The following is an 18,037-nucleotide window of genomic DNA, read 5'->3' on the forward strand; positions in this document are numbered from 1 at the left end:
CTATCCTATGCGTCTTTCACTATGGCCCCTATGATGCAGTTGACAGTTACCAGCGGATTAATTGCATCATGGGCTACAGGAATTTTATTTATTCTGTTTTCAACTTTATGAATGGATCATTTGTGGTCAGTAGCCAGTGAAAATCTGGAGAGGCAGAACTGGAGAACCAGTAGAGCACTATCTACACAAGTGAAGTGGAAAATATGCTCCAGCTGCACAGTGAATAAGAGCAGTCTTGACACAGCAAAGAGGTATTTCTGGATGAAAAGAGCACACACTTTCTTCAGAACAGTAACCAGAAAATAAGCCAGGATAAACAACTGTTGATTTCACTTTCAACCCCCAAATGAATAACCTCCAAATCTTAGAACACATCTACCAGTGAAAATCCGAGTATACAGTCCTGTTCATGGTCTCCATGGGAAGTTAAGTATGCAAAAAACGTTACAGAACCATTAATTTCACTTTATCTATAGATGTATGCAGACCACCCACCCTTCCTTCCCAGGAAGTGCAAGTCCAAAGCATTATGATCCTTTCAGAAACTTTGTTGCTACAAGCAAGAGAGAAAAAGTTTAAGTCACAGAGGTAAAGTTTACTTGGGGGGGGGGGCAGGACGCAGAAATCTGGATCTAAAGTTTAGACACGCACTGTATTGTCCTCAGAAGTAAGGCAAGTGATCAGTAATTCTCCCATAATCTGCACAAGTATTATAAATCTTCCTTTGCCCTTCAACCACACACCTCCACTGTACTAAAAAATTAAACGAAAGTTTTAGAGTAGCTTTGTAATTACACTGTTCTAAGGTCAGAGGCAAAGCTCTTTCTACAGTGGAAAAGATGAGGCAGAGTGTGAGGTATTTTTCATAAATTTAAAGCAGACTACTAACCTCGCCTCCTTGGTTTAGTACTGTCAGCGGTGGGGAGAGTGTCAGCTCAGTAAAACCACAACCCCTTACTCAGTTCACTTCTAGAGTCACTCAACGATACTCCCTACAATTTTATTAAGCGATTGAGAGATTCAGGTAGTAATGAAAATTACAGCTATGCTACTTAAAACATGTCATCCCACACAGCCCAACCTGTAGTGATACTCAGGACATCTTTGCTTTTAACTTAGTATGCAGGTACAGAACCGGCCAATTATATTCTAGCCAGCAACTCGCAAGGAAAAAAAAAAAAAAAAGGCACCAAACTAACCACCAGCAACAGCAGTAAGTGACCAATGCTGAAAAATGACATGAGCAAACTAATCCCAACACATTAAAATCTACTTTTAGACACCAGAACATCAGCTCAGCCAAGAAGTTTCTGCTAGCGACATCCTTCTCCCACATCACTCGGGATTACAAAAATCGTATTCTGGAACAAGGTGGTGTAGCTACTAAGCTCAGCTATCCAAAGTACTCATATTTGCTATAAAAAAGCAGGATGTTTATTGTTTTCACTGTCAACTACATCATTTCTATGTAGAAATGTAAATGAATTACAATTATTTGTATTATTACAGCCCATTTTAAAATGATATGCAACAAACATTTCAGCAAGTATCAGCGCATTTGATCTGTAGCACAACCTGATACAAACACAGGGTGTGAATGGAGTTGTTATTCCAAATTTATATATATAGACAGTATGCTTTAAACCAGAAAGCTGATCTCAGCTCCAGTAATAGCAAGAAAGAATGTTTTCTCCCTCATAAAACAATATACACAAGCAGCATATACATAATCCATGTTTCACATAGCACTTTGGGGTTTAGTGACTGGTCTGGAGTTATCCAGGTTCAAAATGGAGTGCTCCTTTTCGATACAGGACTTCCCTTGCAATGAAAGCGCAAGTCCATCAAAAGCACCGCTGCTCCCCTGCCCCACCTTCTCAACTTTCAGAAAACGTACCACACATTATGCTATAAAGCAGTTATCAGTGACAAAGTTGACCCTTTAAATGCATTTTAATACTAAAGTTTTCCCACTGAAGCTTATTTAAAATATCAGTGGGCAATCCTTTAAGCAATAGCATTTTATATGTTAAACCCCTTCATCTCAAGCACCCGAACAAGCCTATGGCTGAATATCAATGAAGTCAGCAGCTGCAAGGCAATTCTCTCCCCATCTCGGGTTTTCCACTGAAACACAACACTAGAAGTAGCACTAAGTATATTTTCCCTTTCTCAGTTACAGAAGAAAAGGGGAACAGCTAGCTGCCCCTTGTAGTCTTATCTCAGATTTACCTTGATAAAATTATCTGAGCACCTTTTAAAAAGAGTTTCAGGTCTACCCTTGAGCAATGAGAAAACGGATTTAAGATTCTCTTATTACTGCACATATTCAAACCGGCTGCACAAAGGTGACCCAATTCTAGAGAAAAATTGCGCCATTTTGCCCCACACAGAATGACAAGAAACAGTCTTGAGAAATTTAGTTATCATTGGATTGCTTGACAGTCAGACTACCTCACTGCATGAGCCAAGTTTGTCTCACTCTTCTGCCAGCCTTAAAATTTTACAAAAGTGCTTCACTTCCCCCAGGATTAGAGGGAACTTGAGATGTTTTCCAGCAAACAAAGAAAAGTCTACTGAGTTAAAACATGCCTTTAAAGAAACTGACATTCAGTACACAAAAGTGATGCTGTGTTTTCTAACAAGTTGAACCACATACAAGTTAACTTCAAAAGCTGATTTAACATCAATGGTCTTGATACAAGATCAAGTCATAGTCAATGCTCTTCTCCAAGGAAGCTCTTAGAAGCATTTAATGATTCGTTAGATAATTTCAAAGCTTCCCACTCACAATGGGGCAACAAGATGTACGTACTTATATAATGAAATATATTTAACTGAACACCAAAGTACTTGTACAAATGTTTTAGTTAGACTTACGGAATTTGACTTTGCTGTATAATGCAGTTAGATACCAACCACTCTAAGAATGTGTTTACTGTCATGGTGACAGGGAAATAGAGCAGTTTTAGATTTTACTCCACATTTTGAAAAGTAGCAATTCAAAATAAGGCTCAGCTTGCTTGTTTAGCATAACCATCCAAACTCTTGGAAGTTGTAGGGTTTTCCCAGGGGGTGAGAAGCTCAACGCTATGCAAAATGGTAGCAGGAACATCAGACTCCAGTAAGATGCAGCGGTCAGGATGTTTATGCTACTCCAATGGCACCTGCTTTAATTGTTCTTTTGACTCTGAAGGACACAAGTAAAGAGAAAGGAGCAGTGCAACATACGTGAATGCCAAACTAAGTTCAATATCATCAGCTCACGTGCTGAAAGGCAGCATATCCAAACAGTTTTGCACAAAAGACACTTAAGCTCCAGCTCTAAGTGAACAAAGTAGTACTGGATACAGTGAACCCTTTATATACTATTGGGCATTTTCTGGATTTTTCTCAATGTGATTATCAACTGCGGGTTCTTGAACAGGCAGAAGGCAGCATGCTCATCTTCTGTAAGACTGGAAAAAACAAATTCATCACCGTAACAAAACATTGCGTGAGCGTCTCCTCTTGCATGCCTAGGAGCCTAGATTTCTTAACGTCAAGTAAGGTTCAAAAAAAATTGGTGTGGCTTCTTACACTGCAGAAGTGCGTGGTTCAACCAAAACTCAGCATTACAGTTAAACTAATTCAGACAAAAAAAAAAACCACCCCAAAAAATTCAAACTACAAGAGCACTAAGTGTAGGGAAAAGCTGGCAAGTTTGTCAAACTCTACAGTAAGAGGCAAGCCATTTTTATTTTACTGTAAAGCTGTAGTAAGCTTTTAGTGGTTGGCTATCTTTGAGAATCTTTATTAACATCAGCTTTTCTTTTGTTAAGGTAGCAGCTACTGTTTGATTCCACAGTACAACCAAAAGGACCGAGTTCTTTGGTGTGGTTCAAAGCCAACGGAACCAGAAATTAGTCAAGTGAGCATAAGTTAGTTATGTTGGGATGACCACCCCAAAGCAGAAACAGCTCTATTATGTATAAGGTTTCTTTAATCTCTACGGAGAACACCGATATTATGACAGATGCCTTACCAGACTGCAGTCTCATCTCAGCTATTCTACGGTAACAGCTTATTATAGGCAAATAAAACAGTGGACTCAAAGTGCATAGAACTGCAGTTAGTTTCTGCAGTTCTGCAAGGATAGGTTCTTGGCACTTCTCTGGAAACAGTGAAAGCCTTTTTTTGTTACAATTGTTTCACAATTCTCTAGTTCCTAAGTGTAGAATAGGTTAATTTTATTTTTTTTTTGGCGGGGAGAGTATTTGAGGTATTTGCTACTATGAAATTAAGCTTACATATGCAGTAGTAAACAGACACTAAGCACTCTGTTTCTCATTTATTTCAGGCAATGACAGTGGTAGAATTTAAACCCTCATGTGGGATGAGGGCACAGCCAATAATGACATCATATAGAGTTTGTTTTCTACATAGTCAAATATATAAAAGTTTCATGAAACTCATCACTGGGACAGCCAGCATAGTCAGTCCATGAGTTGTCTATTCAGTTAGACCAAGCTTCTTCTTCAGAGATTCTGGCATTTCAGGTGGAGGTGGACGAGGAAGTCTGAAATAAACCTTCACAGAATCGTAGATGAACCACTGTAGTGCAGTCAGGGTACCAATCATAATGATACGAGCAAACAGACCTTTCCATACACCTGTAGAGCAAAACACAAAGCATAAGTAGCCTAAGAAGCCAGGAAAAAAAGAAATCCTCCCCAAAACACAAACCACCACAAACACTTGATCCAAAATACACAAAAGTAAAGATGTACCTCTGAATCCAAGCCTCATAAGAACCTGTGAAGCAGAACTGCCCTTTTCCTTGTTCAACACAGACACCACGGAGTCAGCAGGATGGGAAACAATTGCACAGAACACACCAGCTGAAAGAATAGTTTGACATTAGTTCTGTGGTGTTTTAGCTGTAACATCACTGTGTACGCTAAGTACAACCCAACTGAAACCACACCTTCTAATAAATTGCATGGAAGTTATGTCAAGCCTCCTGGTATCCTAAAAGGACAGCAGGTATGTACTTATAATGTGATGTGAATATCAGAAAACACCTTGGTTCTGCTCTTGCAGCACCTTTTCTGCTAAAACAAAACTCCTTCTGGATCTTTGGATATTGAAAATCCCCCTTCTATCCACTTTCTCCTCGTCCTTCAACCTTCCCCAGCCTAGCAAAGATGCAAGTTTTTTCACTTAAATCAGCTGCAGTTTCTAAACTTGGACATTAACATTCGTAATACATAGGAACAATTAAGAGCATTGTCCTACTACAGACCCATTTTCCACTTACAGATTGAACATAGTTTTTTCCCCTGCACATTTTGAAGTTACAAGTAAATTCTCCCATTCTAGTTACATCTATCTGATATTCTGAAAAGGCTTCTAGAGTTGCGGTAGTCCATTAATGAAGTGTAGGACTTAAAGATTCCTTACCAATATAGCCTGCAATAAATGTGACTACCAGCTGTTCTCCTTTTGAACATTCACTTCGTGGCTTGGGAACAACGTACTTGTAGAGAGCTTCAACAGTACGTTCAAAGCAGGCAAATTTCATCATTGTGTATGGAATCTGTCTCATCCATAGTGGAGCAACACCTTTATAGAAACTTAACCAGAGAAGAGACAAACTCAGTTTCATTTTCTCCAATATTTAAGGTACATTTCTAGCTTGAAAAAAAATTAGTTAGCTTATTGTTGCTATCGAGAATACAACTTCTATATACTGACACTGTCACACCTTAAGGGTCTCAACACCTACAGAACAGAAATTTAAATTTTATTATTTCCTGAGTACTAACTTAAAACAGCAACACAAATTAGAATTTACCTGATCCCTACGCTGCACAGCTGGTTTTGTAGTCACTTTTCAGATTACAATGCATTGCAGTAAGGCTCATGTCTGCATACCAGCCAAGTCCCGATAGTGATAAATGACTTGTATATTTACAGCCACTTCTATCAGAACAGAAAGCTAACATGCAGTTATATTACTCTTACATGCCAATGACTCAAGCATCTTTGACTGTACAACCAAAAAGTTGCTGAGTATCTCTGACTGGAACTGCTAGAAACTGAAGTGATCCAGCAGAACTCAGCACAAAGATACTCACAAAGATGGATCTAAGGAGCATGTGGAATTAACAGCCAGTTCAGCACAGATTCCCTGAAGTACGTTAAGTTGTTATCTTGAAATACAAAGACCAAAAAGTATTATAAGCTAAAGCCACAATTAGTTTTAGCAACAGTTCTTCATTAGGAAAAAATACTCAACATCAAGAACCTGAATAAAAATTAAAACCAAGAGATACTTACGCCCAGATGCCTTCTTCTCCAAACATTTTAGGTACAGCCTGCCGCAGAGTGTTAGCATATCCAGGCTGTGTCTGAATACGAACTTTAGCAGCTTCCATTGGAGCCAGAGCAATGTCAGCAAAAAACTCCGCACTGGCAGATGCAGCTAAATATAGCGAAGTACGCCACAAATATGCATTTTCCTGAAGTGAATTTAAACACACATTTTTATTAATGAATTGTGCTTTTGTGATTACTCTGCATTGCTAATACTATTATGTTGCAGATATATAGCCTCATGTAAACCACTTAAGTCTTACCTCTCCCAGCATGTTGCCATATAGGATTTTGAAAACTTCATAGAAACCAAATTTACAGAGCCCCTGCATGGAATATCCGATAAAGGTTGGAGCCCATCCCTTAGCCAAGCCACGAACGCCATCTTCTTTGACTGTCACTGAAAATCCGTTGAAGATGCTCTTGTATTTTTGTGGATCAACCTAAACAGAATAGGCAGTTAATTGCTTGATACAGCTTGCTATTTCCCTTCTCAAACCCCATCCAAAATATAAAATTCTGAAATTCCTCATACAGCTGGCTTCCTAAGGTTCCCTGGACAGACGATGTACTCACCACAAGGTTACACTAATGTAACTGTAATGGTTACTTGCTAGTCTCAAACCCTAACTTATTTTAACAGCCAGTATGTTCCTCAATACTCAGGAACCATCAAACTGTCTGAATTTTGCTTTACTTTTATTCTCCAAATCGACAATATGACTTTCTGTATCAAAAAGATTTACTGAAATCACTATTCTAACACTGTCAGTAGTATACTGGTATAATTATGTTTAGATCAGATTCTTTAAAAATTTGACAGCTTCTGTCAGCAATCTCATCCACTCTACACGTCACACCTAGGTACACTCAAGTGTCGCCACAAACCAAGCCTGACGATTCACCTGAATCTTAATCAGAAAAGGTTATTTGTCCGCTGTTAGTTTGATCCCTCCACACAGTCAGACTAAGACAGATAGAGCAAAGCAGATCAAAGAGTACTCAAGAACTTCTACGCTTGTACATTGACTTCACAGTAAAGACTACATAGAAATTATTTTCTGCACACAAAACTCTGAGTGAGATTTTATTAATAACTTATCAGAAATTTAAAAAACACCAACTTGAATAATTTTTTTTCAAGTCAAAGGAAACCATTTAACAGAAATTCTTAAACAGGTCATTCTGACAAATTTTAAGTCACATCACACTGTTACTTTTCATATTTGACATCATCCAACATTTCCTCAGAGGAGACGAAGGAAGGTATCAAATTAGAAGTCAACCAAAGCTTTCAGAAAGAGCTATGGGACATGCATGCCAACCTGCAGTGACTGATATTTTGTCTTGCAGTCTGACAACAACCTACTTGAGAACTAGTTCACCTAAACACACCAATTTTAAAAGATTCAGAATTTCAGAAAATTGGATATTTAATTGGGCACTGTAAAATGAGACTATGTTCACATCAGAACCGTGCTTAATTATCTACGGAAAAGGTGACCTCTTCTTAAAAAGACATGAGAGCGCAGGCAACGGGTTTCTTCCTGGAGAATCTAGGAAGGATTAGTAACATGCTCTGTACTGGATCTGTAAAGACATAAATGCTGACAGGTTTTACAAGGTCACACCTGGAATCCACATGGAACCCTCCTCTTGCACCTTCCTCTAAGTGCTGGAGAAGGAACGGGAAGTGTGTCACCACCCTTACCACATAAGAAGCCCAGGACTGGTAGCCCAAGCCGAGTGTACCAACCAAGCAATTGAAGCCTGGGAAGTATGAGGCCTTGCTCCCAGTTGTATATGCAGCATTGTATAGCTCTCAGGTCTTCTGCCCATTAACCCAATTTGCACTCAGATTAAGAACTGTTTGAGATGCCACATCCTCTTTACCCATGATCAATCTCCTCCTTCTCAGGAAACTCAACCTTAGGCATGGGTAGTCAAGCTACCGATCTTGGATTTTGAAGTCCATAACAACAGAAGAGTGCACTTAAGCTACATTTTCAGAAATAAAACACATACTCAGCTACAACTATTCCCTACTAGTAGAAATAGGGAATTCCTACACAGTTAGCTGGGTCTCAATGCAAATTTTATAGAAAGCAGCATGCTGCCCTCATCTGATGCACCATGTGTTTGTCTGATGTGTTACAGAATTACTAGTTTGAGACCAGAATTTCAGGTGCTGTCAAGTATGTGAAAAAGCCTCTCTTGCAAAGAACACTAAATAAAGGCCTTCCAGAAGAACACAATTTTAAAGAATATCACATGCAGTACTCCTAGTGTGACTAGTAGGTCTGACTAATTCATAGTTCCCTCCTAGTTTCAGGAGTTCTATCATTACAAAATAGACACTTTTATAAATCAGTGTCAGCCCATGCAACAGGGAAGTCATTAACTACTGTATTTCCAGAAATTTAGAAGTGTGCTTTAATTTGCTTCATTCTTGAGGCACAGATTTGCCTGAATAAATCCATTAGTATGTTTTTATCCACAGCTGTTCACTAGATGACTTTAATGCGGAAGTTGGTATCACAAATTAAGTGCAATGTGACAACACTTGTTTCAGTTCAATCAAGAACCACTTCAAGGAAACTAGCTGCAAGCACTGATGGCCTTACCAGTACCATATCAAGCTTTACCCATTCTATTCAAAGTGGCCTCATTAGAAAGTATCCAATCCATAAGCCATGCATTGATACCCACAATGTTAATGGATCAAATTATACATGCATGTCACTCCAGGCTAAAATTCGTAGATCTTCAAAACACCAAAAATACTATTTCCTTTCTCCAAAAGCACATGAATAGTGCCAGATAGCCTACCAGCCAGCAACGAGTAACATTGTGGTGGGTGCCTTTTAGCAAATATAGTCAGTTAAATGTGCCTTAAATGTAGTCAAACATAATTCATCCAGATTATCCTAAATGCCCCTGCTTCTCTTTAAAGTGGTATTTTGTTAGTCTCACAGCAGTAGACTTGACAAAGCAGCATTCAAGTTTACTCACTTCCTGTCACCCAGAAAAGACTGCATCCCTACTGTAAACTCTTTATATGCTGGCTACATAGAGAAAAAGTTTAAGAAATGTTTAAGTTAATACAAACCTGCATACGACATTTCACTAAATCCAGAGGTACAACAGCAGTGTGTGTCAGGCCACAACTTAGGACCCCACCAACGCCACAGAGAGCATAAAACTTGAGCGAGCCATATTCACAACTGTATTCTGCAGCAAAAAATAAAGACACACCATGCTTTTACATAAACTCCATGCACTGTTGGACAATGATGTCCAGGGGATAGTTTATGCCTCCAATTCATTAGTAGATTAAATATACCACACTAAACATGCTTTGTCAATGTCACCACATACCAACATGCAGAACAAACCTGTATTCTGCATTTAACCAGGTCTAGAGGAACCAGTGCTGTATGTGTTGTTCCACAGCTAATAATCCCACCAAGGCCACAAAGCATAAAGAATCTGCCCGAGCCATATGCACAGCTGTATTCTAGTTAATTGAAAAAAATTACATGTATATGATCAATCATAAACAGTAACAAAGATCAGAAAAGAAACAAAATTGACTGAGTGCTACCTTCTCAAAAGTATTAAACTGAAATAATCTCCCATGCTGTATTATTCAACTGTAGTGTTATACTCAAAAATAATTCCCTTGCTTTAAATTAACACCTTTTGGACTGACAAGATTTGATTCTAAGCCTTCCAAACTGAGTTCGTTCCTTTAAAAAAAGCAATGGAAGAAACAGTTAAGTTTTAGCTCACAGTATACTTAAACCATAGAAATCAATCCCAGAAGCTGCTAGTAGAAATTATGACTCAAAGTTGCAACGTCCAACATTTTCTTATATCTAGGAATTAAGCAAGAATAGTGTTTCTCTAGTATTCTGGAGACAAAGCTTCTTTGGTTAAATATTCTGTGATAGTGCAATTTCCATATTTAAGTAGAGACCATACAGATCTATGAGATCAGTGTTAGATTTTTCTTTATGCAGACATATTTTCAGGTATTTTTCAGATTCTTTATACACTTTTTTTTTTTTTTACTTTCTTTCAAATACAGAATCTCAGATTTATACAGCTTCTGTTTAATGAAATTGCAGAATGCTATTAAATTAATCATCACATTCAATGCTTATAAACAAGGTTCATTAAAGGCTCTTTCAGATGATGCTTAATCAAAGGATACTTCATTTGCACTGTTCCATACAGTACTGTGTATAAAACTATCCAGTCTTAAAAGAACAAGTTACTAATTTTCACAAATTCCAACAGAGCAAAGTTATTGGAGCTGAAAAACAAGAATCAGTTTCCCTCTTCCATTTTTGAAGAAGTTACAGAGGGTATGATTACGTGCAACCAGAAAACACTCAAGTTTACAATTAACAGTATGAAATACGCATAAGGTAGCAGCACAGTTCTGCTACTATACTTAGCCTTTAAAATACATAAGCAAAAGCAAAACTAAAATACTGAATAAGCATATAGAAGACAATATGCTATTGTAGAAAATATTCTCCAGAGTAGAAAGGGATAATCTAAGTTCTTTTACTATTAGATCTAGTGGTGTTACTTCAATATAACGAGTAGACATTAAAGTGTTACGCCAACTTAATGAGAACTATCTCCAGAGAAACACTAATGAAAATCAAAAGACAGCAAAAACTTATCTTATTCAGAGCTTCTTTGCCCTGTCTTTTTGCTTCTAAAATAAATTCCTCTATGAACGTCAACAAAAATTTACAATTACATTCAACAGCATCAACAGAGCACCAGCTAACACTAGCAGGCTTATCCAGCTCATAACTTTGCTATTATAAGGGAGCTTCTTCCCCAAAATGTTCCAGATCTCAGATTACATTTTACATTGACATTTCTCACCTTAGTCTTCAAAATTAATCACCAAGACAATAAAAATATTATTTTTTCTTTATTCTAAAATAACAAGTACCAAATCACAGACGCTGTATTAAGCCTAAACTTAAAGCAAGAAATCAGTTAACAGTCAGAATAATGCATAACCTATGAGAATTTTTTTAATTGAGATACTGCTCAAGACTGTAAATATGCTAGTCCGGGACTTACACGTACCTCTAAAATAGCTTGGTTATGCTAGCAGATTTGCAGAAAGTAGTTTACAACTTGCCAAAATGACCAGTTAAACGAACACAAACAAGGCTTTCTATGCAGCTGTAATCAGAGAAGAGACTCTGGGTCTGTATTACGGGGCAGCTCTGTCTTGCTGTATCTTTGGCCTGCAGCACAACAGTACTGCAATAGTTACCAGATACCAGAAGTATTTGTTCACACTCCCTTTTTCACAACAATCGACTGTTAGAAGTCATACTCCTCAACTGACAGATGTTTGTAGAAGCCACAGAAAAGTAGAGCTTTATGCATCTGCTTTATTACAATGCTATTCAGGCTGACCTGTCAGCTAGGTGTTCAAAAACAGTAATGAAGAAAAGCAAGCCAGTATCAATTAGGCTTGAGCTCTTTACAGGTACCTAAGTTATTAGTGGTATAGCAATATTAGGAAAAAAAGCCGTAGTAGGTCCCAGACTTTCTATTTCAGAAGTAGAGTCAAATTTCCTAAGAACTGTTACCTGAAAAGAGAACCCGCTAAACATGTAGTACAGAGGACAAGAAAGTTATTCTAACATACCTAGATGCTGACTTAAGACAAACACCCTGAAGCTACTCAAAAATACAGCACAAAAACATGTCTACTCTGTTAAGACAGCTACATCATAACTATTTCATTTCTCTGCTTCTGATCTGACACGTTAACAAGGACAAATTCCAAGAGCTGATCATAAAACAGATTGTCTCTGAGCTGTGTTATGGTTGATGCCCTGAGCTGAACTCAAAAGGTCTTGTGGTTTGTACTGACTTTGTGTGACCTTGCGTAAGCTCAGATATCTTCTGCAACGTGTTACTCTCCCAACACAAAGGCCAAAGAACCAATTGATATGTGAAATAATGAAGACAGCAGAAAAGACTACAAAGACTAAGAAACTCTGGTCATCTTTGACTACATCCGCCTACAAACAGGATGAAGATTAAGCATAACGCTTTTAAGAAATAAGTGCACCTACTGAATATATTTAGCATACCAAAGAGCCATTTAGGGCTTTCGCTAGCAACAAGATTACTACACTGAAAGCCAGAAGTACTTTCTTGAAAACTTAATAAAATCCAACACCAAGTTTTGTCTCTCTTTCACACACTACATGAATGTTCATGTAAGAGCACTAACATACTTCAATAATCATAGTATTTCAGAAGAGGTATCTCACTGAAATCCCTTCTTCATATTTTTTTTTAAATAAAGGCAGAGAGATGCTTTTAAGTTATTAACAGCTTAAAAGAATTAGAATTTTAACATCTACCTCTGCTATTAGAAGTATCATCAAGCTCTGACCTTTGGAAGTCACAAAAGCGATCAGGAAGCACTTGCACTTAAATCTAAAAACCATCACTATCTTAGACAGCAGAGCTATCTGGTGTAAGGCCCACAACTACAAAGGAGGAAAAAAAAGGAAAAAAAAAACCCCAAAAAACAGAACAGCAGCAGCCACCTCTAATGTGTCTGGATGTTCAGATGTCCACCTGTGAATAAACAGGGGAAAAAAAAATAAGAAAAAAAAAAAGGATTGGAGAGATGGTCTTTCAAATCCATGCAGATTCACATGCTGCTCTTCTCCACAGAAGTACGGGCCTACAGCCTCAGTCCCCGAGGCTGCAGGCCCAGCATAACCACAAAAAGCACTCTCTTATCCCTAAGACAGACGCCACCGGGGGTCTCTGTAATTACTCTGAACTAGAACCTTCCTGTGTCCTTTCCCGGTAACACCGGATCCTTGCTGCCACTCAGCACACACCGCACGGGGAGCGGAAGCGGCTGCCAGCGCCTCCCCCGCCCGTGCCCTTCCTCGTCCTCCAAGCGGGCGCGTAGGCCCAGCGCCGGCTCCTCCTCGGCCCGGCCGAGCCCCGCTGAGCGCTAACCCTCCCTCCACCATCCCCGACGGGCACAGGCCCGCGCGAACAGAGACAGCGCGGGCACCGGCGCCTCCACCGCCCGCAGGCCTCGCCTCCGCCGCGACCCCTCCCTCCCGCTCTCACCTTCAGCGGCGGATGCGGCCGCCAAGCTCCGCCGAGTAGGAGACGCCTCCGCTGGCTCCGCGCGCTTCCTCACCCCGTCCTGGACCAGCTGGAAGTGCGGCGCGTAGAAGGGATTGAGCCGGGCGAGCGGCGCGATGGACGAGAACATGGCGACCTGAGGCGGGCGAGAAGAGCAGAGCGGCGTGGGACGGGGAGGCCCGCCAAGACGGCCCCGCACCCGCGAGGCGGCCCGCCGCCTCGGGGCGAGCAGCGGGTCCCGCCGGGCGGGCGCCTCCCCGACTCACCTCCTAAGATGGCGGCAGCGCGCGGACCGCTGCTCGGGCGGCAGCTGGGCGCAGAGGCTGTCCGCGGGCCCGGCTCAGTCACTTTGTCCTTCGCCGACGCAAGGGGCGGAGCCAGAGCCCAAGAAGCTGCAGGGCGATTGGCGGAGGCGCTCCGCGAGCCGGCACTCCCGCGCACGCGCAGCCGAGGCCAACGCCCTTGCCCCCCCCACGCCTGCGCACCGCGCCCCTCGCCCCCGCGCTGGGGGAGGGGGCTGTCACCGCCTGTCCTCGGGGCCGCCGGGCCGCGGCCCGGGCGGCGAGGCCGGGGCTCGGCTAGCAGAGCTTCGGCGAACCGGGCCGGTGCGAGCGCGCTGTCTGCGTCCCACGGCTGCCCTTGCAGAGGTCAGGCCGGCGCCGCAGCTGCGACAGGCCTGAGAAACGCGGGCTGAAGGCCCGCCGGCGGGGAGACGTTTCTTTGTGGGTAGTCAGGGGTGTGTCAGCGCTCCCTCCCTGCGTTAAACCCTGTGCCAGAACGGCTGATCCTTCCTTCTTACTGCCCGTCTCTGGGTGCTGGCCAATTAGTCCTTCAGGCAGCCGTGTTACAGCCCAGGGCAATGTCAAACCGGAGACACTCCCAAACTCCTGCTCTGCAGGCACCACACGCACATGACCGGTGTGGTAGCAGGCTGCTGCTGGCACCGGCGGGCTAGCCTCGATGCGTGCTCTGCAGCAGTCTGAACTACGCCCAGTTTAAAGAAGTCCTCAGTATCGCCCCAGATTCCAGTTCTGTTTACTCGCATCCAGTAGTACTTTCTAGTCACAAGACTCTGCTCTCTGAACAACAGGTTCACCCCTCTCCCCAGGCTCACGCTGCAGCGCAGTTTAAGACCAAGCCCGGTCAGGAGGTAGGCCACCAAACGCACGGGCTGCAGCCTCTACAGCTGCGTTTCACCTTTGGAGGGCAAGCTTGCAAGGCACCTTGATGTTGCCTATGCTGCAACAGCTGCAGCTGCTGACAGAAGAATTGCTAGTTACTGGTTTGTTAGAAGTAGAATGTTATTTAGCACAGCACCCATGCTTGCCCTTAACTACCTTAAATTATGCCTTTTCTAACACAGTGCGATTTCACTCATTTCAGTGGATTTACATAGTACAAAACTGGCACAGCACCGTTCAGCTCTCCAGTTACTGAAGAGATAAGAACTCCCAAGTTTTCACCATCTTGTTCATACCCCTTCCATTATAGTGCTCTGTAACAACATAAGCACAGAAGACAGCAAAGCAGGAGGCACACACTGAATATCCCAGCTATTACTTCTGGGCACGGAGCCATAATGCAACTGATAGTGCACCTGCACCGCCACGCTGAAGAAACACCCCTACAGTCAGCTCAGCGGCTCCTATCGAACTTCCCTGGAGGATCACCTGCTGCACCAACCTTAGGACTTGGCTCTACTTTGCTGTATTTCACAACAAAGTTGATCCAGGCAGACTGTCATATGCAGGCAAAAATGACACATGCCTAATAGCACTGTCACAGAAGTCAAGGTTGGCTACGTCCCTCTTGAGTAAACCCGACTCCAGCTGCCAAGTAGGAAAAGGTCAGCTGAAACTTGCATTCTTTAAATACTTTCATTTAGCAACCAGCTGAGAGCCTGAAGTGCTGTTCACTTCACTGCCACTGGCAGCAACGAAGACAGGCCAGAATTGTTCATTTTGCCATTACTTGTTTTGCTCTACCCACTTGCATCTAAACAATTATTGGTAGCAATGTTTTATCTAAAAATAAGTATCAGTGTTTGGCTTTTAATTAGCTAATAACCTCTAAACATGACTGAGACTTGGGCTCTTACCTTGAAATTACATATAAATGATTGCAATTCTTGCAGACTTTTCTGATATTTAACACACAGAAAACCTCTGCTCCTTCCAATTATGAAGGACAAACATGTGACTATATATACATCTAATGGCAATTTGTGTGCACAACTAGTACTGACACTTAGTCTGTGGAACAATCAGTTTCTTTAGGTTTAGATGACAATTAACTTCTAACAGCTGTACAATTAACAAGTACTATTAAACAGCAGTCTAACATACCCCTGTGAAAATACAGGGATAATATATGTTCCTGCTGAATGCATATCATTTTGCATAGAAAATCTCTTCAACTTTTCCCAGATGTGAAAGAATAAAATAGCAGTAGCCTGTAATTTGAACCATCTAGATTAATCTGATTTCTGACACACACTGAAGGTAGTAATAGATGAAGACTTGAAAGACGTTACCTTTTGGTGTCCACCTCTGTCAGATTCACAGTAAAAAGAGCAATTGTAAATTAAATCCATCTTTTTAATCAGTAGCTTTTCAAATGTTGGGAGTTTAGGAAAATATCAATTTGGCAACTCCGAAGTTTTCCTAATTAGATCTCTCCTTCTGTTATTAACACCCACCCATACACCCTCCATTCCCCCTGTCCCAAGCAGCATTCAATCAAGAAATTGTAGACTAGTTCCTGTCTTACAATAACTTTTCACAGTTCTAAGATTTTGGTGAAGCCTGTAAATAAAAATCAAAGCTCTTATAAGCTTGTTCTCCAGGTGACTTAATGTTTTCAAAAATATACATTGAGATAGTGAAACAACCATCCACACCTTCGATAATCACGTTAGCACAAGTAGCATCTGCTCCTGTTGTAAGCATATATTTTAATGTACTCATTCATTGTATCAACACCAGAACTACTAGACCGTGATTCTAGAGAACTGGTAACAGATCAATTCAAGCTGTAAGTAGGTTTCACAGCCCAAGGGAAACCTTAACACTGCAGCATCTCCTTCAACAGGATCCAAACTCGCTAGGTTGAATGACAGCAGTCACAACCTCTGAACACAGAAGTAGTGAAACCTCTCCTATTCTTATCAGTCACTGCCATAAGTGTCCTCATCCGATAATCTTTTTAAATCTAAATTCTCCCCAGACATTACATGTTTTTCCTCCATGAAACTTCACTTTTTTTCCCTAAATAACAAATAAAGATGGCAATGTAGATACAATTTTTAACCACAAACTATCAATACTGACAAAGAATTTCCAAGTGAGGTGGGACAGAAAATCTGAGGAATTATTCAATATCAATACATACATAGTACTTACAGGTGTATATGCCACCTTAGGACTATTTTACAAGTTGAATTAACTTGTAGACCCTATGCTGTATGAACACATGCATATATCTAAACATCTGTCGTAGCTTGCTGTTGCACTGGTGCAAAGCAGCCTGGTATATTCCCTAAAGAAAAAGAAAAGCAAAAGTAATAGGGAAGTTTTAGACAAAGGTAGGTAGACTTACCAAACATAAAGTAAAAGCTGTATTGACAGACAACAAAGGGTATGCTGAAACACCTGTTTTTAAACACAAGACTTAAAATTACACATCACAACCCACTCCTGTATCTGTTTTGGTCAGATGAAGTTTTAAAATATTTTTTTTAAAAGCTTTTCAGCCCACTATGCAACTTCAGCCATACCAAAGCAAGCCAAATATACCACACACAACACATCATGCAATTTTACAAGCTTAATTTGCAATTATACTTTTTTTTTTCCCCGCTGAACAGTCTCCTTTTGGAGCTTTATTATTTAAAGGCATTCTTCTTGTACTCAGCTTTCTTGATTTAACTCTGCACAAACTAGTTAACACTTTTTTTTAAAAAGGTATTTTGTCCACAGAACCATCTGAGAAGGTAATTAGCAGGAACTGACAATTTTAATACCATGAAGATTTTTGCAAGTTGTGCCACAAGAAACAGACCAAAACACACACAGATAAAGCCTAGGAGGGATCTGAAAGCATTCTGTAGGGCAGTACTGAGCATACCGCTAGCAAGTAAACTTGGAGAAGAAAAAGTTCCTTCACACTGTTTCCTACTCAGGGATAAACCAAGGTTTCAAAACACACACAGAACTTAAATTTAAGATCCTCCTTGAGAGTTTCTTGTCTCAGACACTAGTTAAGCTCTCACAGCCTCACCATGGATCAGGTGCCGTAAAATTAAGTCTCAACACTGCAAGTGATACCCTTTAGTGATTCGCAGCCTGATACCAGACTCCTGAGACTGGGCGCATGTTAAAAGATTAGCACACTATTTAAGGGGAAAAGCACAAGCTCTGTTAGAAAGCTCTAATTCAGACAGGCAAATCAAGGTCTGCCATGTTTTCAGCACAGCATTCTAAGCAGTATGACCAATCATGAGAACAAAACC

General features: G+C 40.8%; 1 protein-coding gene and 1 non-coding gene across 3 annotated transcripts; both read right to left on the minus strand.

Moving 5' to 3' along the window:
• Positions 1–4,315: 4,315 nt before the first annotated feature.
• SLC25A3 (solute carrier family 25 member 3) lies at positions 4,316–13,852 on the minus strand. 2 transcript variants are annotated; one of them, XM_050915912.1, is made up of 8 exons: positions 13,794–13,852; positions 13,510–13,663; positions 9,753–9,874; positions 6,621–6,800; positions 6,322–6,503; positions 5,443–5,615; positions 4,770–4,880; positions 4,316–4,652 (listed from the first exon to the last, which is right to left on the minus strand). In XM_050915912.1, exons 2-8 carry the CDS (start codon positions 13,655–13,657, stop codon positions 4,492–4,494), a joined length of 1,077 nt encoding a protein of 358 aa, XP_050771869.1. In that variant the 5' UTR covers positions 13,658–13,663; positions 13,794–13,852; the 3' UTR covers positions 4,316–4,491. The 2 variants fall into 2 exon arrangements, with proteins under 2 accessions (XP_050771869.1, XP_050771860.1); XM_050915903.1 differs by lacking the exon at positions 9,753–9,874 and adding an exon at positions 9,467–9,588 and having other exon boundaries at positions 13,794–13,845.
• Positions 5,904–6,143, minus strand: LOC127029820 (small nucleolar RNA SNORA53). Its single transcript, XR_007768251.1, has one exon. It is a non-coding gene; the product is annotated as a small nucleolar RNA SNORA53 (small nucleolar RNA).
• Positions 13,853–18,037: the final 4,185 nt, after the last annotated feature.

This window comes from Gymnogyps californianus, chromosome 1, assembly GCF_018139145.2.
Source record: "Gymnogyps californianus isolate 813 chromosome 1, ASM1813914v2, whole genome shotgun sequence".
Lineage (NCBI taxonomy): Eukaryota > Metazoa > Chordata > Aves > Accipitriformes > Cathartidae > Gymnogyps > Gymnogyps californianus.